At 50.2% G+C, this 21,711-nt stretch overlaps 1 protein-coding gene across 3 annotated transcripts in view; it reads left to right on the top strand.

Moving 5' to 3' along the window:
* Styxl1 (serine/threonine/tyrosine interacting like 1) overlaps positions 1-20,336 on the top strand; it is a 33,192-nt gene extending 12,856 nt beyond the window's left edge. For 2 of the 3 annotated variants that reach the window (XM_059249280.1, XM_059249279.1), the window contains exons 4-9: positions 1,498-1,687; positions 9,174-9,319; positions 10,349-10,494; positions 12,255-12,352; positions 14,074-14,186; positions 20,084-20,336. In XM_059249280.1, coding sequence (XP_059105263.1) covers positions 1,498-1,687; positions 9,174-9,319; positions 10,349-10,494; positions 12,255-12,352; positions 14,074-14,186; positions 20,084-20,215 — 825 coding nt within the window. In that variant the 3' untranslated portion in view covers positions 20,216-20,336. The remainder of the gene's footprint in view (positions 1-1,497; positions 1,688-9,173; positions 9,320-10,348; positions 10,495-12,254; positions 12,353-14,073; positions 14,187-20,083) is intronic. The other variant, XM_059249281.1, reaches the window with a different exon arrangement.
* Positions 20,337-21,711: the final 1,375 nt, after the last annotated feature.

The following is a 21,711-nucleotide window of genomic DNA, read 5'->3' as shown; positions in this document are numbered from 1 at the left end:
ACCATGTGGGTGCTGGGAATTGAACTCAGGACCTCTGGAAGAGCAGCCAGTGCTCTTAACCTCTGAGCCATCTCTCCAGACCCTAGTCTGGACTTCTGTGGCCCTTAACGCTATACTGTAAAGCAGAATACGTGGGCACTTGTCTCCTGCATGCCTCTGTTGGGACTTCTGCATCACATAGGCCAGGTTGCACAAACAGCATCAGGCTCAGAGGGGACCCTGAGAGCAAGTAAAGGCCACACTCTGAGCTGTCAGCCACTCAGGAATCCTTGAGTTCTAGAACATCTATTAGGTTCCTGGATGAGTCTAGTACTGTGAGACTACATCCGCTCCCCAGGGGAGCTCTCTCCTCCCCAGGTGACGTCATCCCCTCCCAGGTGACCTCATCCCTTCCCCAGGTGAGCTCATCTTCTCCTCAAGTGACCTCATCCCTTCCCCAGGTGAGCTCATCCCTTCCCCAGGTGAGCTCATCACCTCAGGACTCTTTTATTGGTTACTTATCTCATTCATCAGCTGTGACAGAACACTTGACAAGAGAGTTACAGGAAGGAGGGGAGGGAGGGAATACTTGAGCTCACAGTTGGAGGGGTTTGGTCCTGTCTTAGTGAGGAAGGCAAGATGGCAGGCAGGGAAGCCAACAGGTCACATTTTGTCCGTAATCAGGAAGCAGAGGATAGGCTAGAAATCAGCTGGATTATTGAACCTCAAGGCTCAGGCCTGTGGTGATGTACACCTTTAATCCCAGCACTTGAGATGCAGAGGCTGGAGGATCTCTGTGAGTTCGAGGCCAGCCTGGTCTACAGAGTGAGTTCCAGGACAGCCAGGGCTGTTACACAGAGAGACCCTGTCTCAAACCAACCCCACCCCTATGAAAAAAATTAAAAACGAGAGGGAGAAAGTGAGCTGAGCACCAGCATTTTCTTTGCTTCCTGACTGTGGACACATGTGACCTCTGCCTCCCACCCCGGCAGACACGCCTTGTCCACACAACTGAGTGTACACTCAAACTCCGAGTGAAAACGAACCCCTCCTCCCGTAAGCTGCTCTTGGTAGGTAGTTGTCACAGCAGTGGGGACAGTCAGTAACACAATTAGAGACTAAACAGAAGACCCAAGTCCCTGCCATCCCATAACCTGCGCTCGATCTCATGGTTCTCCTGGTGACATTCGCTCACTCAGGACTTCTGCTTCAGGAGCGATTTGGGGTTTAGGTGTACTGCCACCATCTCCCAGTCATCCAGCCACGGTGACTCTGAGGGGCTGTGAGTTCAGTAATGGACCGCCATTCTCTAGCCAGGCCCTCTCCGGTCTAGTCCCCCACTGCCGTCCTTCTTAGTGACAGGGAGGGAGTAGAGATCCAAGAGACTCTCCATCTGTTAATGGTCAGCTAGGGAAGGAGGACAGGACCCCCAGCCTGCCTCAAGCTCCCCTGGGAGGTCGTGCAGGGACAGTGTGCCCAGCTGAGCATCTGAGCAGCGCATCTGTGTGGTTTCCTCAGAGAGAGAACCAGTACCTCATCCCGGAGTCCGTGGATCTGGAGTGCGTGAGATACTGCATCGTGTACGACAGCAACACCAGCTCCCTGGAACTGCAAATACGGCGGCAGCAGAAGCTTAAGGAGGAGGAGGAGGGGGAGGAGGAGGAAGAGGAGGAAGAAGAAGAGGAGGAGGAGGATGACGAGAACACTGGTAATCACACCCCAAGAGAGTTGTTCTTTGTCCTTTTGTCCTTTTTGGTGTTATTTGAGAAAGGGTCTTTCTTATTATGTAGCCCAGGCTGTCCTGGAACTCGTAGATGAGGCTAGCCTCAAACTCACGGCGATCTGCCTACCTCTGTCTCCTAAGTGCTAGGCTGACAGACTTGTGCAGTCACGCCTGGCTCATGCAGTGCTAGGAATGGACCCCAGAGCCTCCAGCATGCTAAGCAAGCACTTTACCAAGGGAACCACATCCCCAGCCTTCCCAGGGGGGGTTTTACAAGCACGAGAAGGGTGGACAGTGTCCATAGTCCTCATTTTTGTGGGGCTGTGACCACATTACCTGAGGGAAACAAAGGAGGAAGGAAGGATTTCTGTTGTACTTCCCTGTGTGTATGTCTGTGTGTGCATGCAGGCCTGTGGAGACCAGAGGTCAGCCTCAAGGGCCAGCCACCTTGTGTTTTAGACCGTCTGCCAGCCTGGAGATTGCCAAGAAGGCTGAGCTGGCTGGCCAGCGAGTCCTGGGGACCCACCTCTCCCTGCCTTCTTGGTGCTAGGATTGCAAAAGTGTGCCACTCTGCCCAGCTTTTTCACATGGCTCTGGGGGTGGAACTCGGGTCCTCAGTTTACCAGGCTAGCACTTTACCAACTAAGCCATCTCCTGCACACGTGGGCACCTCCACTCATGCAAAGACATGCACACTCATGTGCATAACACACACACACACACACACACACACACACACACACAGAGGAGAGATAGACGAGGAAGAGGAGGAAGAAAGAGAAGGTGAAATCTCCCACATGCCTAGCAAGTGAGCTCTCTATCCCTGAATGACAAATGACCCCAAAGTCAGTGCCCGACATGACAATATGCTAATTATCATCTCTTTGGGCCCAGAATTCAGGGGCCACTCAGACAGGAGAGCCAATGTTTCTCCAGAGATTATAATCCAAGTGTCAGCTGGGACCAGGTGTGGTAGCACATGTATAATATCCCAGCGCTGGGGAGCCTGAAGCAGGAGGATTGCTCTGAGTTCCAGGGCAGCCTGGGCTGCAGAGTGAGACCATGTTTCAAATGAAAACAAAAACAAACAAACAAAATACTGTTCTGGACCTGTGGCTTAGGTAGCGGAGTGCTCACCTAGCATGCTTGAAGCTGTAGGTCCACCCCAATACCGGGTACTGGGTGTGGCGGTGCACACTTGGGTGTGGAGGCAGGAGGAACAGAAGCTACAGAGCAAGTTCAAGGTCAGGCTGGGGTACATAAAACCCTGTTTCAAAATAAGTAAACAGTCAAGCATAATGGTGGACACCTTTAACCCCAACACTCAGGAGGCAGAGGCAGGTGATTCCTGTGAGTTTGAGGCCAGCCTGGTCTACATAGCGAGTTCTAGGCCAGCCAAGGCTACACAGTGAAACTTTATCACAGCAAACAAAAAACTAAAACTGGGCCGGGTCTATAGCTCAGTGGTAGAACACTTGCCTCCCATGTAAAGCCTAAGGTCCAGTCCTCACTACTATGCAAAAAGAGGGGGGGGGGTGGTAGGATGGCTCAGCGGGCAGATGCTCTTGTCACCAAGTTTGATCCCCAGCACCCACATGGTGGAAGGAGAGAATTTACAAGTCGTCCTCTGACCTCTGCATGTGTTTGTGACACACATGCGTGTACATACAGAGACGAATAAATAAAGTAATACAAAGTTAAAAGACTCCCCCGAAACGTGTTGTCAGTTCCAAGATACTTAATTCAAAGTTTGAAGATGGCTTCAGTGTTGTTAGTTGTTTTTGTTCTTTTGGGGGACCCACCACCCTGCTTCCAAATAAATCACACACAGAGGCTTATACTTAATTATAAATGCCCGGCCTTAGCTTGGCTTCTTTCTAGCCAGCTTTCCTTAACTTTAAATTATCCCGTCTACCTTTTGCCTCTGGGCTTTTCCCGTTCTCTTACTTCTGTAAATCTTACTCTTACTCCGTAGCTGGCTGTGTAGCTGGGTGGCTGGACCCTGGAGTCCTCCTCCTTCTCTGGCTCTTTCTTTTTCTTTCCTCCCAGATTTCTCCCTCTATTTATCCTCTCTGCCTGCCAGCCCCACCTACCCTTTCTCCTGCCTTGCTATTGGCCTTTCAGCTCTTTATTAAACCATCAGGTGTTTTAGACAGGCACAGTAACACAGCTTCACAGAGTTAAACAAACGCAACATAAACAAAAGTAACACACCTTAAATAATATTCCTCAACCGTTCCGCCCAGTGCTGACGGGATGAGAATGGCCATTTACACTCCCTGCCACTGGGTGGCACTAAGGTTCTGCCTTTACTAACACCTGCCATTGAGACTCTTCCTTCCCAAGTGGTCTTTGGCTTGGAAATTTCTTCTTCCGTGTGTGGGTTCCTTTGGGCTACAGTTTGCAGATATTGGCTAGCTTTGAATCAGAGTCTTGTGTAGCCCAGGCTAGCCTCCAACTCACGATATAGCTGAGGATGATCTTGAACTTCTGAACCTCCTCTCTCCACATTCTGTGTGCCGAGATTATAGGCTTATGTCCTATGCAGTGTTGGGGGTGGACCCAGGGCCTTGGGCATGCTAGCTAGGCAAGCTCTCTACCAACCGACTGGGCTCTGCCCCTAACCCTGTGACTTGTTTGTTTGTACATTTTGGGCTGGAGAGATGACTCAGCAGTTTAAGAGCATGTACTGTTCTCTCAGAGGACCTGAGTAGGAGTCCCAGCATTTATGTAGAGTGACTCACAACTCCCTGTAACTACAGCTTCGGGGCATCTGACCCCTCTGGTGTGTGAGGGCACCTGATTCATGTGCACATCCCCTGCCCGCCCCAGACACATATAATTAAAACTTTTGGAAAATGATGTTTTCATGTATGTATGTATGTATGCGTGGTGTGTGTGTGTGTGAGATATATGCCACAGCACACGTGGATTCTGCCATCCTAGAGATCAAACTCGGGTGATCAGACTTGGCAGCAAGCGCCTTTACTCTCTGAGCCATCTCTCTGGCCCCACCTTTTTTGAGACAGGGTCTCATGTAGTCCAGGCTGTCCTCGACATCACGGTAGCTTGAACTTCTGATCCCCCTGCCTCCACCTCCCCGGCACTAGAACTGCTGGTGTGTATGACATGCTCAGCTTGTTCATAGTTTTAGGACTCCAGGCTGGATCCTGGAGCCCTAAGAACTGGGGCTGGCTAGGTGGCTCAGCAAGAAAGGTGCTTGCTGCCAAGCCTGACTGCCTGAGTTCGATCCCGGGGACCCACATGGGTGGAGAGAACCATGTTCCCCAAGTTGTCCTCTGACCTCCACATACGTGCTGTGGCAGATGCGTGCCCTCCGCCACAAGTAAGTGAGTAAATAAGTAAACAAATAAATGTAATGTTCTAAAAACAAACCTTTGCTCTATAAGGGGTGGCATTGTGCTCTTGAACTTCCCACTCATTAGGAGACCACAGCCAAATGTAACATTTCCACTCTAGGCAGCTTTCCTCATTTAAAACGGTGATGTCTTTTGAGTTGGGCCTGGTGGGACACACTTTTAATCCCAGCACTCAGGAAGCAGAATTCGGCAGCGCTCTGTGAACTCAAGGCCAGCCTGATCTACACAGGGAGTACGACGTAGGCCAGCCAAGGCTATGTAGTGAGGCTCTGTCTCAAAAAGAAAGAAAAAGAGAAGCAAAACAGAAAGCTGCCTTTTTGAAGCTAGGTGTGCTAACAGGATACCTTTCAGCCAGGTGTGGTCCTGCACACCTGCCTTCCCACCACCGCTGGTACAGTTGAGGCCAAGGGATCAAATGTGTCATCCTCCTGCCTCCGTCTCCCCGACACCTGGGATTGCAAGTGTGTACCAACATGCCCAACTACTATTCTTGACGAAACAGTCAGCTGAAGCTGCTTGGTGAGGTGGCCAGGTTCTGTGGGAGTCCCCAGTTGTGGCTAATGCTGGCCCTGTAGTTGTGGACGGTATGTCTCTAGTGGTGGAGAGGCAGAAATCTAGGCTAAAGGTAACAGCCTCAGTGTGGCCTGGGACTTCTAGCCCTCCTCCCCTGTGGCCTCTGACTCACTAGTCTCTTGCTCAAGAGGGACATGACTGGTGCCCTGTAACCTACTGTCTAGACTCAGGGACCTCTGAGCCAGGCCCGCGGGGATGGGAGTGACTTCCGCCTGGAAACGTGCAAATTCTCCCCACCGTGGTTTACAGACGCAGGTTCATCCTCCACACAGGTCCTTGTCACTTATGTCCTGAGCAGTCCCTTCTGGAAGTGTCCTCGTTTTCAAGAACAGAAATTCAGTTTATTTCATCAAGTTGATTTATTTCTCTTTCCACTTTGTAACCATGGAGGCCAGAGGATAGCCTTAGGTGTCGATGCCTAGGTGCTGGTCTCCTTCTAAAAAGTTTTGTAAATTGTGTTGTCTTTTTTTTTTTTGGAGGGTTGTAGGGATGTCACAGAGCTTGTGTGGGGGTCAGCGGGAGTCAGTTCCCTCCTTCCACCATACAGGTCCTGGGGTGGAACTCTGGTCATCTGAGTTGGTGACAGGCACCTTTACACACTCAATCATCTTCCTGGCCCCACTTATTTTCTGAGACGCTCTCATTATGTATAATTCACTGGCTCAGCTGGGCAGGCCGGCTGTGGAGTCCTAGGAATCTGTCCATCTTCACTGATGAGCTTATAAGCACACAGCACCAAGCCTGGCATTTTTATGTGGGTTCTGGGATAGAACTCGGGTCCTCAGGCTTCCATGACACTCTTCTGACTGAGCCATCTCCCCAGCTCCAGAGAGTCGGTTTGGAGAACAGAGAGCCCATGGCCTCCTACTGCTGGTGGGCTCTTCAGGGTCCCAGGGTATCTTGGCTGAGGCAGGCTAGGGCAGACTTTCTGTGGAGGCCCCATGAGGTCTGTATTAGTGACTTTCATGCTGCTGTGACGGAAACAGCTTAAGAGAGCCAAGACTGAGTCTGGCCCATGGCTTCCTAGGACTCAGTCACAGTCACGGGAAGCGTGGGCCTGACATGCTATCATGCTGTCGGAGTGGAGGAGGCTGTGCAGTTCACGGCTAACCAGAAAGCGGGGAAGACCATGTGTGCTGTGCCAGTTAACCCCTTTATGTGTGTGTGCAAGTGGGGAGGGGCCCACGTGCCATGATGGGCGTGTGGAAGTCAGGGGACCAGTGGGCAGGCGTTGGTTCTCTCCTACCCTGTGGTGTCCAGAGATGGAATTCAGAGTCTCCGGCTTGTCAGCAAACACCCGGACCCACTGAGTTTTCTCACTGGCCTTCCGTTTCCTCTTTTCATTCTGGCCCAGTCCCCAGCCTGTGGAATGGTGCCACCACATTCGGGATAGGTCCGCCATCCTCAGTTAATTCTCCCAGGAAACACCCTCACATTTGCATCCATAGATATGTCTCCATGGTGTTCTCGGTGACTTAAGTCCAGACAAGTGGGTAATGAATATTAGCTATTATATAGCATAATTACAATTCATGAAAGAGTTTAAGGTTTACATTTATATTAAACCATAAAAAGGGCCAACGAGATGATTTCTGGGACCCACATGGCAGAAGAGAATAGATTCCTGCAATGTGACTGGTTCCACATATGACACATTCTCTCTCTCTCTCTCTCTCTCTCTCTCTTTCACACACACACACACACACACACACACACACACACACACACGTGCGTGAGGCAGAGTCAAGAGGATAATGAATTCCAGGCCAGACTGAGCTACATACATTTCACCTCAGAAACAAGACCAAACTACAAGGAGATATCACTTCACACCCACTAGGGTGGGCATAATAAAAAAGATGGGTAATAACAAGTGTTGGCAAGAATGTGGAGACACTGGAACCTTTGTAAATCACTAAACATGGAATAAAAGGGCTTGGGCATAGCGGCTCATGACTAGTTCCCAGCATTGGAGAGACTGAGGCTGGAGGATTGACACAATTTCAGAGGCAAATCTGGGCTATATAGTGAGTTCTAGGTGTGATTTGCTTCAGAATGAGACCCTGACTCATGAAACAAAAAACAAAATCAGAGTCAGTGAAATGGTAGAAAGCGCCTGTGAACAGACCCACAAGCTGAATTCCATTCCTGGATCCCAAAATGGGGCAGGAGAGAACCAACTCCCAAGGCTTGGCCTCTCCTCTCCATGTGTACACTGTGGCACATGTATGCCTGCACACACACACACACACACACAGACACACACACACACACACACCATTAAAAAGAAAATAAATCTTTTTTTTTTTAAAAGATTTTATTTATTTATTATGTATACAGTGTTCTGTCTGCACATATCCCTGCAGGCCAGAAGAGGGCGCCAGATCTCATTACAGATGGTTGTGAGCCACCATGTGGTTGCTGGGAATTGAACTCAGGACCTTTGGAAGAGCAAGCAGTGCTCTTAACCTCTGAGCCATCTCTCCAGCCCGAAAATAAATCTTATAAAAGTTAAAAACTAGTCCAAAGCCGGACATTTGTGGCACACACCTTTAGTCCCAGCACTTGGGAGGCAGAGGCGGATGGGTCTCTGAGTTCGAGGCTAGCCTGGTCTACAGAGAGAGTTCCAGGACACCCAGGGCTACACAGAGGAACCCTGTCTCGAAAAACGTAAAAGCAAAACAACAACAACAACTAATGTAAGAACAGAACGTAAGACGGCCTAGTGTAAGAAAACCGTGGTGGTTCCTCAAAGGGCCAGGGTCCATACTCCAAGGAAATGAAGACACAGCACACAAAAACGTGTACCTTGTTCATGATAGCCCGTGGTGGAAACAGCACAGGTGTCTTAATAAGCCAGTGAATGGATGAAGCAGCATGCAGTCATCCACGGAATGGAGTATTACTCCGCTATAATGAGCTATCATCATTAACGTACACATACTGCTCTTATAGAGGACCTGAGTTCGGTTCCCAGACCCCATGTCAGACGGCTCACAACCACCTGTAACTCCAGATCTTGGGGATCAGGTGCCCTGTACTGGCCTCCACGGGCACCTGCACTCATGTGCACAAACTCACAAACACACACATATGCACATAATTAAAAGTAATAAAAGTTTTGGGCTAGAGAGATGGCTCAGTGATTAAGAGCTCTGGTTGCTCTTCCAGAGGACCTGGGTTGGATTCCCAGCACCCAAAGGGTTGCTCATACTGTCTATAACTCCAGTTCCAGGGGATCCATTGCCCTCTTCTGGCTTCTGCAGGTACTGCACACTTGTGGTACACAGACATACATGCAGGTGAAACACCCATACATGTTTTTAAAAATCTTAAAAACAAGTTTTCTCTTGTAATGTTTCTCTCTATACCTGACTCAGATTTTGTTTTGTAATTTTGTTTTATGTGCCCCTTGACTTGGGTTTCTGAGTAATTGCTTTTTAGTTGGAAGTGGCCATCCGTTCTAACACTAGGCAAATGCTAAATACACCTTGTACCTCTTTGGTCCTCACCAGTAGAACTCTTACCTGGACCCGCCGTGGAATTTGGACAGATCCTCACCCACCTTACCCGCCAGCCTGTCTATGTCCTCAGAGGGGGCTACGAGTGCTTCTCTGGCCTGTACCATTTCTTCCGGACCCAGAAGATCATCTGGATGCCCCAGGTGAGGCAAGGGGAGGAGCATCCCCTTCTAGGAAGTGAGGCTGGAGACTGACAGGTAAGTGGAGGCAGAGAAAGAGAAGATAGGGATAGAGGACGTGGGGGAGATGGGCGTGGGGAGAAGAGCCCCGAACAACTGGGGTTTCAGTCCATAATGACAAATTCAGAGTTAACACATTATGAGGAAGCCAAACTCGGGGATCTAGAGGGGGTGTGGTTTCAGGGGGCAGTATGCTAACTCAGACAGTGCTGGAGCTGATTCTGAAATGTCCCCCATAGGCAGATGCCTTGAACCCTTGTTCCCCAGCCAGAGTCCATCCTCAGATGGCCACAGAGCCTTTAGGAGGTGGAGCCTGGCTGGTAGAAGTAGGCCCTAGGGGTTGGCAACTGTCCTCATTGCCATGGGCAGGACCCCACCACCGTGTCTTCCCCACTAAAATGGATTAAAGTCTCTGAAACTGAGAACCCTGATAACCCTTTTCTTTTCCAGTATCTTGTACCAAGAATGCTGCTAGACTTCTTTTTTCTGAATACATTGATTTGCTTTGTGCTGTGCGTGGGCATGCATGCATGCATGCGTGCATGGATTCATGTGTGCACGCACTCTCTCAAGTGCCATGATACATGTATGGAAATCAGATTCTCTTCAAACATGTGGGGCACAGGGATCGGATTCACGTTTCTTGGCAGCCAGCACCAACCTCAGCTGGACAAGTTTTGGGCCACAGGTGGTCAGTGCCAACCTTTGTGGGTATGTCCAGGTACAGACCGGTGCCATGAGGGAAGGGGACATCCGTGTGGAGCCCTGTTCATGTGCTGGGATGCTGTGAGTCAATCCTTGTTTTACACTCAGGCCTCTGGCTTCTCCTGTGAGGTACTCATTGCCAGTGTGTTGGAAACTCAAGCTCCCAGTCTCCTTCACTGTCTTGGGATTGCTCTTCTGAGCTCACTTTCAGAGCTCACCTCCAGAGTTGGACCTCCCCCTTCTCTTCCCTGGTGTGTCCACAGCAGCCTTCTTCCTTCCCCATCACAGGAACTGGACGCCTTCCAGCCATACCCAGTTGAGATCATTCCAGGCAAGCTCTTCCTGGGCAAATTCAGTCAAGCCTGCAATGCTAGGATTCACAAGGATCTGAAAATTAAAGCGCATGTCAATGTTTCATTGGAGGCAACACCCTAGTAAGTAATGGTGATGTGTGTGTGTGTGTGTGTGTGTGTGTGTGTGTGTGTGTGTGTATGAATGATTGTGCACACACATGCAGCGGCCTGTGCATATGAAGGCCATATGTTGTTGGGCGCCTTCCTCTGTCATCCCCTACTTTATTTATTTATTTATCAGTTTTTCGAGACAAGGTTTCCCTGTGTAGCCCTGGCTGTCCTGGAACTCTCTCTCTGTAGACCAGGCTGGCCTTGAACTCACAAGGATCCACCTGGCTCTGCCTCCCGAGTGCTGGGATCAAAGGCGTGTGCCACCCCCGCCCAGCACTCCACTTCATTTTTTTGAGACAGGATCCCTCACTGAGCCTGGTGTTCATGGACTGGATAATCTGGCTAGACAGCAAGCTTGGGAGATCTGTCTTGGTGCCCCCAGCTCTAGGGTTCCAGATGCGTGTCCCTGTTAGCGCAGCTTCTTATGTGAATGCCTGGGGTTGTAACACGGGTATTATGCTTGTGCAGCAGGCTTTTTGATGAGTGAGCCATCTCCCCAGCCCATGGTTTTTATCTTAGGTAAAGAGTCACTCATTTACACCATGGTTTTTATCTTAGGTGAAGAGTCACTCATTTACACCATGGTTTTTATCTTAGGTGAAGAGTCACTCATTTCCATGTTTCCTGCTGCCATAGTTTGTTGTAGCTGTTTTTTTTCCCCTCCAGTACTAGGGGTTAAACCCAGGCCTTTCACACACTGGCCAAATGCTCTCTTCTGCTGAACCAGCCCCTTTCCTTCACTGGAGGACACCAGCACAGTGCTCGCCCACTGAGCCTCACCTCCAGCCCCTCACTGGCAAATTCTAGGTAGATGTCTTCCGTCAGGCATTCTCTGTGTGCACGTGCAAGTGTGTGACTGCATGTGCAGGCCCAGTGACAACCTCAAGTGTCATTCTGTGGGGACTGCCCACATACTTTAAAAGACAGCATCTCTCCGGGGCCTAGAACTCACCACGTAGGCTGGTCAGGCCGGCCAGTGAGGCCAGGGGTCCATCTGCTTCCACTTCTCCAGTGCTGGGATTACAAGTGCAGACCACCAAGCCTGGCTTTTTCTGTGGGGGCTGGGAATCAAACTCATGTCCTGATGCTTGCCTGACAAGCCTTGTACCAGCTGAGCCATCTCCCCAGACCTCAGGTAATATTCCTACCAGTTCCTGTCATCCCAATGTCAATCCCCAATCATTCCCTTGTGGTTTCTGTGCTATGGACAAGGGACACCACAGTGGGGCTGGTTGATCACCCATGTGTTGTGTGACTTTTCCTGGGCGATGCAAATAAAGCATCTCTTCACCCCAGATAGGACACTGATGACAGGTTAAAGTAAGATCAGCACCACCAAAGTCCAACACAGAGAACCAATGAGTTTACTGTGATTATCTAACAGGTGCGTGTGTGTGGGGGGAGATCACTTACAGGAACATGGATGACTCAGGCAGCTGAGTCAGGATTCATGATAACCCGTGATCCTGGAACTCCCTGCATGACTCACAGAGCTCCTCAGGCCAGAGAGTCTCCTCTCACCTGCAGTTGTTACTACCTATATAGCTTTGGGGGAGGGGCCTTGTGAATCTTGTAGGTTTCAGGAAGTTGCTGGGACTTGCCAGTGTCTCAGTTCCTGAGCCTTGGTAATTTCTTTTACTTCCTGAGTCTTAAGAAGCCTCCCTCCCTCCCAGAAGGAATGATCTAATAAGGAGGAAACAGATACTCAACACCATGCTGCCGTCTTTCAGTTTTGTAGGCGATGCAGACAGACTCCTGCATATCAAGATCGAGGATACTTCGTATTCCAACCTTTTCCCCTTTTTCCGCCACATCTGTCACTTCATGGGTAAGGAGGATTTCCAGATTGGGCATCACCCTTCCTGTGCTTACAAGTATCTCCCTGTCCGAGACCTGCCCCCCTTTCCCACCCCAGGACTTGGGGAAGTACACAGTCTAGCACATCCAACCCCTCCAAAGCCCACAGCTGTGTTTACATGAGCAGCTTAGGAGTGGCATCCAGTGACAGACACTGTGTCTGATCGTCCTGTTCTTACCATAGCTACATAGCCATGCCCTTCTGAGCCAGCCCTACAGTGAAGCCCTACAGCCAAACATGGGTGCACGATGTTTTGGGTGCCTGCTCCTCTGAGGGGTCTGGGGCTTTGGAAATGCTTCTCTTTCTATTTCTTTGCTCAGTGCTAGTCAGTAGAGTGGGGTAAGAGAATGTCTTAGTTAATGTTATCATTGCTATGAAGAGACACCATGAGGCCAGCAACTCTCATAAAGAAAACATTTCACTGGAGTGGCTGGCTTACAGTTCCAGAGGTTCAGTCCATTATCATGATGATGGGGAGCATGGCCATGTGCAGGCAGACATGGTGCTGGAGCTGAGAGCTCTTACATCTTGATAGGTAGGCAGCAGGAAGTCAACTGGTACACTGGGCAGTGTCCCTCAAAGCCCGCCCCCACAGTGACACACTTCCTCCAACAAGGCCACACCCACTCCCACAAAGCCACACCTCCTAATAGTGTCCCTCCCTATGAGGGTATGGGGGCCAACTACATTCAAACTACCACAGAGAAGGAAGGTACCCCCAAACCATCTAGCTCTGATTCCCATCATGCTTCATGTGTCTACTTGACTCTGCTCTGGCTTCCCACTTGGCATAGCAATGCCCATCAGCTGCTTAGCATAACAAAGGTAGATCTTTCAGTCAGTCTCAGGGCCCAGAGTTGACCAGGAAAAGGCAAGATTCCTAGCAGAGCTAGACTGAATCAGGTCAGGAGTCTTGGCTTCCAGCATAGCACCAACTTGGCCCCCAGCCCAAGCTGCTGCTTGGATGGCTGGGAGTGGGATAATAGCCTCCACCACCCCTTATTGCCCAGCAATTCACTACTTTTAGGTTTTAATTAATTTTTTTCAACTTGAGAGATATAGCCAGGGTGGAACATATGCTAGGTAAGTGCTATATCTCTAAGCCGTGTCACAGCCCCTCACTGGGGGATTCTAGGCAGGTGCTCTCCCACTGAGCCACACCCCAGCCTCTCACTGGAGGATTCTAGGCAGGTGCTCTACCACTGAGCCACACCCCAGCCCCTCACTGGGGGATTCTAGGCAGGTGCTCTACCAATGAGCCACACCTCAGCCCCTCACTGGGGGATTCTAGGCAGGTGCTCTACCAATGAGCCACACCCCAGCCCCTCACTGGGGGATTCTAGGCAGGTGCTCTACCACTGAGCCACACCCTAGCCCCTCACTGGGGGATTCTAGGCAGGTGTTCTACCACTGAGCCACACCCCAGCCCCTCACTGGGGGATTCTAGGACCACCCCCACCCCCAAGTCCTCTTTTTATTTTTTATTTTGACAGCAGCTTCCTGGGTTGCCTAGGCTGGCTTTGAACTTTCAGTATTTCTTCCTCTTAGCCTCTGAACATCTAGTGTTGTGCCCTGGGCGCAAGGCCCCCCGAAGAGACCACCTGAGACTCACTACTGTTCTCCCGATGGCCACTGAGGTCCCAGGGAAGAGTGCCATGCACAGCCCTCACCCTTCCTTCCTTCCTTTGCAGAACTTCACCTCCGGCTCCGCTCGGTCATCCTGGTCTTTTCCACGCGTGGCATTAGCCGCAGCAGTGCCGCCGTGATAGCCTTCCTCATGCATTACAATGAGGAGACCTTGAAGGTGCGTGTTACGGGGGCCGGTGGGGCTCAGTTGTGACATGCTCACCGGGTTCGCCAAGACTCCAGGTCCAAGCCAGGCATCGTGATTCGTTTACACCTGAGTCTGAGGCCAGCCTGGTCTACAGATTGAGGGCCAGGACAGCCAGGGCTACACACTGAGACCCTGTCTCAAACAAACAAACAAAGGCTCTGGGTTTGGTCCCCATCAACACATAAAGCAGGTGTGTTGGGGCAGGCCTATAATCTTAGGGCTGTGACTGGAGAGGGAGGCAGGGGAATCAGGAGTTCAAGGTCATCCTCAACGAAGGAGCAAGTTTGAGGCCACCCTGGCTACATGATATCCATGTGTTCTGCCAGGCAGTGGTGGCACACTCCTTTAGTCCCAGCACTCTGGAGGCAGAGGCAGGCAGATATCTGTGAGTTCGAGGCCAGTCTGGTCTACAGAGTGAGTTCCAGGACAGCCAGGGCTACACAGGGAAACTCTGTCTCAAAAACAAAAACAAAAACAAAACAAACAAAAAGTATTGCTCCCTGGGCCACAAACACCCCAGGAGGGGGTCCAAGCTGGATCTGGGTGCTCTTGGGACTGCAGTACTATCATAGGGTCTTAGTTTTAACAGGGAGGAGAACTCCAAAGTTTGGATGTCACCCAGCACACAGCACTCAAGAGTAAGGTCCCTTTGCTTAGACTAGTAGTTTCAGGTTGGTAGGGGCTCAGCCAGTCCAGGCTCTGGATGACAGCCCCACTGTGTGGCCCTTCTCTCTCTCTCTCTCTCTCTCTCTCTCTCTCTCTCTCTCTGTGTGTGTGTGTGTGTGTGTGTGTGGGCGCGCGCGCGTGTGCGCGTGTGTGTCAGATCCCCTGGAGATGGAGTTATTGGCAGCCGTGTGCAGCCCAGCATAGGTTCTGGGAACACGACTCCAGCCCTCTGCAAGAGCAGGGGCGGAGCCTGTTCTCAGCTGCTGAGCAGTTTCTCCAGCCCCTAATTCCTTTTTCTGTTGTTGTAATAAAATACTCCACAAAAGCAACTGAAGGGAGAAAGGGCTGGTTCCAGATTACAATCCACAATGGTGGTGCGGGTGTGTGTGTGTGTGTGTGTGTGTGTGTGTGTGAAGGCAGCAGGAGCTTGAAGCAGCTGGTCACATTGTATCACTATCAGGAAGCATGGCGTGATGGCTGCGTAATGCAGCTCAGCTCACTCACTCCATTTCCACACTCCAGGATCCCAGGCAAGAAATGGTCCTGCCCACCAGAAAGATGAGTCTTCCGACATCAATTGACACAATCAGGGCGCTCTCCCACAGATAGTCCCTCATCGAGACTCCTTTCTGGGTGATTCCAGACCCTGCTAAGCTCACAACTCAAATTAGCTACCACAGTACCCCAGTTAGTTTGGGTTTGTTCCAAGGAGAATTTCATGGGGTCACAGAATGGCTGGGCTGCTGAGCCTCAGCCTCTTTTTTTTTTTTTTTTTTTTTTTTTTTTTGGTTTTTCGAGACAGGGTTTCTCTGTGTAGTTTTGCGCCTTTCCTGGAACTCACTTGGTAGCCCAGGCTGGCCTCGAACTCACAGAGATCCGCCTGGCTCTGCCTCCCGAGTGCTGGGATTAAAGGCGTGCGCCACCACCGCCCAGCTGAGCCTCAGCCTCTTAATCTCCCTTTACCTTGAAAGCAGAGGGGACAGAAAAGCAGGATCTTGCATAGCCACACCAGGGAGACTCATGGCTGACGTCAAGCTGTGCTTTCTCCAGAGCCTGCCCTGGGGTCTCCCTGGCTAAACCTTGCTAGTCAACAGCTGCTTGTAGGCTCAGAGGCCATGGGCACAATCTAAACTACCTCCAGATTTTAACCTGGGGAGTGTGTGGTTCGGCGGTAGAGTACTTGCTTAGACATCCCCAGTGGGGGCTGTGGCTCCGTGGAAAAGAGCTTGCCTAGAATCCCCCAATGAAGACCTGCAGGAGCAGCCTAGTGTGCTTTGCCAGAACACTCCAGTGAGCAGCTGGGGGTGTGGTTGAGCCATAGTGGGCTTGCCTGGGACCATAGGACCTGGGTTTGATCCCCACCTAGCACAGGGAAAACAAAACTCCAAAAGCTTTTGAGCCTTCCAACCCTGACGTTGTCACATCCAAGTAGAGCTGACAGGCTTCCAGGCAGGGCGGGTTGAGATGAGGCTGAAGTGAGCCGTCCTCTGGCTTGGTTCCTTTCCTAGCCAAACTAGGACCTGAAGAGGGTGCACGGCCCTTGCTGCCTGGTCTGTCTGTCCCTGGCAGTGGCTGATGCTGGATCTCCTGACGTCCAGGTGAGTCTGGACTCAGGAGGAACCTTGGCACTTGTTCCGAGAACAGCCATCTTTGTCCGCTCTGTAGGAAGTCCCAAGACTGGGCACTCTTCCCAGAGATGACTTCTAGATAACTCTTGGCCAAAAAGAGCTGTTCAGCTCACGTTGGGCAGGAGTGCCTGTCTCTACCTTGCCATGGTAGTTGGCTGATTAGCATAACTTGACCTGGACTTGACCCCAGGAGGCTGACATGGAGCTGGCATGCTGGGGCAGGCTGTCAGTGCAGTGGGCATGTTGAGTCCGCTGCTATCTGTGTCCCTTAAGGGCCCTTAGAATAGGGGTTGGTAAGGTGACTAAGCAGGTAAAGCCCCTGCCTTGCAAGCCTGGCCACCTGGGTTCTAATACCTGGTAAGATGGAAGGAGAAAACTGCTCCTCAACTGACCTCCACAAGTGTGTAGTGGCATGTGCACCCCCCATACATAGCATGCTCACACATGATAATAATAAATATTTTTTTAAAAAATATTTGCTTATTTTTATTTTATGTGCCCTGGTGTTTCTCTACCTGGGTGTCTGTGCACAACATGTATGCAGTACTCAAGAACGCCAGAAGGGGGAGTCTGAACCTCTGGAACTAGAGTTCCACCCACTTGGGAGCCACCATGTGAGTCCTGGGAATTGAACCTGGGTCCTCTGGAAGAGCAGCAATTGCTCTTAACCTTGGAGCCATGTCTCTAGCCCTGATTTTGGTTAATTTTGTTTTGTTTTGTTTTGTTTTAGATAGGGTTCACTATGTTGCATAGATTTTGCTACATAGTTTGTGGTGGCTTGGAACTCACTGATAACTCAGGCCCATCTACAACTGGCTGTAGAACTCAGACTTACAGGGAACTCACAATTCTTCCCACCTCAGTCTCCCAAGTGCTAGGTTAGAGCTGTGTCCCACTGGCCCTGGCCCTTTTTCTTTTTTATATGTAAAGGCATGTTCACTATGACCTTGTAGCTTAAATATGCTTCCCAGCATTCTTCAGGTATGGTAAGTCTAGGTGCTTTCTCCAAGGCTGCGCAGCTACAGATGATAGTACAATCAAAGCCCATTGGCTCAGGCGCAGCACCCACACTTTCCATGGGGCCCCAAGGTAACAGGAAGAACACGGATGGCCTTGCAGCCTTAAGACCAGGGCCTGTTGACCAAGTGTGCCCTGGCAAGTGCTTCACATTTTCATCCTAGGGTAGGCAGGATGAGACCTTTCTGCCTGGGACAGTCCCAGAAGATGTGTTAGGAGCTGAGGTGTGCGGTGGGTTTAGGGGCCAGCACCTTACCAATTAGGCCACACCCCCATCCCTCTTAACGACTCCTAAACATGTGTTTTCGTGGTAAGTACGTTCAGGTTGTGAACGCAGCTTGTGAACTTTCAGATCTTGCAGAACTGAAATCCTGTTCCTGGTGATTGACAGCCTCCTGCTCACGCTTAATCCAAGCCTCTGGCAACCTCCGCTGTACTTAGTGGGCGTCCGTTTGTCTGCAGTCAATCCCTTACACAATTTATCATTTCCTTTTGTGTGCATGAGGGTGTGTGTAGGTAGGTCCATATCGGTGTGTGTGCCCATGTGTGTAGGTGCATATGAATGTGTGTAGGTGTGTAGGAGGGTGTGTGTAGGTCCGTATGAGTGTGTGCACCCATGTGTGTAGGTGCATATGAATGTGTGTATGTGTGTGTAGGTGTGCATGAGGGTGTGTGTAGGTCCATATGAGTGTGTGCACCCATGTGTGTATGTGTGTATGAGTGTGTGTAGGTGTGTGTAGGTGTGTATGAGTGTGTGTAGGTGTGTGTAGGTGTGTATATGAAGGTGTGGAGGGAGGTTGGAGGACAGCTTCAGGTGTCCACTCCTCAGGCATCATCCACCTTTGATTTTTTTGGAGACAAGTTCTCTCATTGGCCTGGTGCTTGCCAAGTAGAGCAGGCTGGCCGACCTGCAAGGCCCAGGGACCCACCTGTCTGCAGCTCCCCAGTGCTGGGAATAAACTTGGCTTTTGGAGATCAAACTCAGGTCCTCAGGCTTATAAGGCAATCACTTTACTGGCTGAGCCATCTCCCAAGTACTGTTAATCACTGAGCCATCTCTCAGATGAGCCCATCTCTCATCTTTTTTTCTTCCTCCTCCTCCTCTTCCTCCTCCTCATCTTCCTCTTCCTCCTCTTCTTTTTGGACTGTTCATCATCAATTAGTACATAGAAACCACTGAGAGTTATGTGTTGAATTTATTATCGTGCAGTTTTGCTGTGTTTATTAGCTCGTGTGTGTGTGTGTGTGTGTGTGTGTGTGTGTGTGTGTGTGTGTGTGTTGGGGGGCTGCACATGAGTGCAGTTGCCCTCAGAAGCCAGAAGAGATCCTTAGATTTCCAGGAGCTTGTGAGTTGCCTGATGTGGACACTGGGAACCAAACTCAGGTCCTCTGCAAGAGCAGTACATGTTCTTAACCTCTGAGGCATCACTCCAGCCCTAAGGTACCATTTTGCCTTTCCACTCTGCCTGTAACCCGGATGAAGGCCGGGCCCACGCATGCCTTCTTCTGGACTTCATTGCGGGTGCAGCCTGGAGGAAGGCAGCTTTGCCTTGCCTTTCCTCCTTCCAAGAACTCGCTCATGGTTCCTGTCAACTCTCCAGTGGTTCAGCCAGTCCCGACACAGACCTTTGTTGAGGCTGCTGTGTGCCCCAGGCTAGCCTGGCGTTAGCCTGCCCCACGGGAGGTTGCATGCATATTGTCTCAATCTTCATAGGAGCCACGTGAAACAGAACTGACTTCTGTGCCCTGAGTCAGAAGTAGAGGAGCTTGCCTATGGCCTAGACTGTGCCTAGGGCTCCTTGCCTTGATGAGTTCACCCCAGGCTGCTGTTCTGTTGGCGCTTAAATTATTTTTTCCCTCTGTTCCTTTGAGTGTGTGTTCATGTGCATGTGTGCCTGTGTGTGTACATATGTGTGTATGTATTCATATGGCACATGTGCAGAAGTCAGTTCTCTTCTGTACCGTATGGGTCACTTGGGTTGAGTTCAGATCGTCAGGCTTGAGGCCCAACCTTTTCTTTTCTTTTTCCCCCTCCCTTCTTCCCTCCTTCCCTCTCTCCTCTCCCTTTCTCCCTTATCTTTCTTTCTTTCTCTTTTTTTCTTTCTCTCTCTCTGTCTCTCTCTGTCTGTCTCTCTCTGTCTCTCTTTCTTTCTTTTTTCTTTCTTTCTTTCTTTTTCTTTCTTTCTTTCTTTCTTCCTTCCTTCCTTCCTTCCTTCCTTCCTTTCTTTCTTTCTTTCTTTCTTTCTTTCTTTCTTCCTGAGGTACCCCACAATTAGGCTAGACTAGCTGGCCAGTGAGCCCCAGGAATCCCCATCTCCACTTCCCCAGCACTAGGGTTACAAACAGAGTTTTTACAAGGGTCCTGGGGACTGGACTCAGGTCCTCATGATTGCCCAGAAAGTACACTACCAAATGAACTATCACCCAGCCCCTGTCCCTGCGTCTAGCCATCATATGGGCAGGTAGGTGTCTCCTGTGCCCCCTGACCTGTTGGTGATCTCGTCTGGAAGGATCTCACCACCTGTCCTGAAATCTTCCTTATGTCTACATTCACAGAGGTCCTGGGCCCACGTGAAGAAATGCAAAAACAACATGCGTCCGAATCGGGGCTTGGTGGCTCAGCTGCTGGAATGGGAGAAAACTGTCCACGGGGATTACATCACAGACATCTCCGAGCCTATCTACTGACCTTCGCCTGTGGCCCACCCGGGCGAGGAGGAACCTTGTTTGGGACTTTTTGAGGGATGGGTGGGGGGTTAGGTACACACTTGGAATGTCCAGAAGAAGACCTTTGCAATCTGAAGTTTCATGTCTGTGTCTTAGGTCTGGTTCTTCTTTTTTTTTTTTCCCCAAATACTGGGGATTGAACCTAGAACAGTGGTTCTCAACCTTCCTAACACTGTGACCCTTTAGTACAGTTCCTCATATTGTAGTGACCCCCCAACCATAAAATTATTTTCACTGCTCCTTCATAACTGTCATTTTGCTACCATTATAAATCATAATGTAAATATCTGTGTTTTCCGATGGTCTTAGGTGACCCCTGAGAAAGGGTCGTTCGACCCACAGGCTGAGAACCACTGTGCTAGAGTCTCCCACGTGTTAGGTAAGCCTTTTATTTTTTGAGACAAGGTCTCCTGGAGGCGGGGATGGCCTCAAACTGTGTGCAGCTGAAGAGGACTTTAACTTATGCTCCTTCCGCTTCCCCACATCCAGTGCTAAGAGTACAGTGTGTACCTCTGTTTCAGTTTATGTGGTGCTGAGGGTGGACCCAGGGCTACCTGCATGCTAGCCAGGCACTCTATTAACTAAGCCACACCCCCAGTCCTGCCCTGGCTTTTTTCTAATCCGTTCCCTACACACACACACACACACACACACACACACACACACCTTTAAATTTTTATTTTAGATTTGTTTTATTTTATGTATATAGATGTTTTGCCTGCATGTATGTCTATGTACCATGTATATGCCTGGCTCCTACAGAAGTCAGAAAAGGGCATTACATCCCTTGGAACTGGAGTTATAGATGGTTGTGAGCCACCATATGGGTGCTGGGAACCAAACCTGGGTCCTCTGGAAAAGCAGCCAACGTTCTTAACCACCAAGCCATCTCTTCACCTTAAGTGCCGAGGTCTCAGCCAGCGGTGGTGGCACACACCTTTAGTCCAGCACTCAGAATGCAAAGGCAGGCGGATCTCTAAGTTTGAGACCAGTCTGGTCTACAGATCAAGTTCTAGGACAGCCAGGACTACACAGAGAAGCCCTGTCTCAAAACAACAACAACAACAACAAGGCGGGCAGGTGTAGAGCACACCTTTAACCGCAGCACTCGGGAGGCAGAGGCAGGTGAATCTCTGTGAGTTCGAGGCCAGCCTGATCTACAGAGTGAGTTCCAGGAAAGGCTCCAAAGCTACAGAGAAACCCTATCTCGGGGAAAAAAAGAAAGAAAAAAGAAAAAAAAAAACCAATAAATAGATAAATAGATAAATAAATAAATAAATGTCCAAAAATAAATAAATAAATAGCTGAGGTCTCGTTACATACCCTGGTTGCCCTTAGCCTTGCCGTTTTCCCGCCTCCATCTCCTGAGTGCTGGGATTAGAGGTGTCCACCATGACAGGCCTTCTTGGGCTCTGGTCCATTCAGCAGAGCACACACTCTTCCTTCTGGCTCCTCAG

This window comes from Peromyscus eremicus, chromosome 23 (genome assembly GCF_949786415.1).
Source record: "Peromyscus eremicus chromosome 23, PerEre_H2_v1, whole genome shotgun sequence".
NCBI lineage: Eukaryota > Metazoa > Chordata > Mammalia > Rodentia > Cricetidae > Peromyscus > Peromyscus eremicus.
The sequence above is the reverse complement of the archived record's forward strand: the minus strand, read 5'-3'. Positions and strand labels throughout refer to the sequence as shown.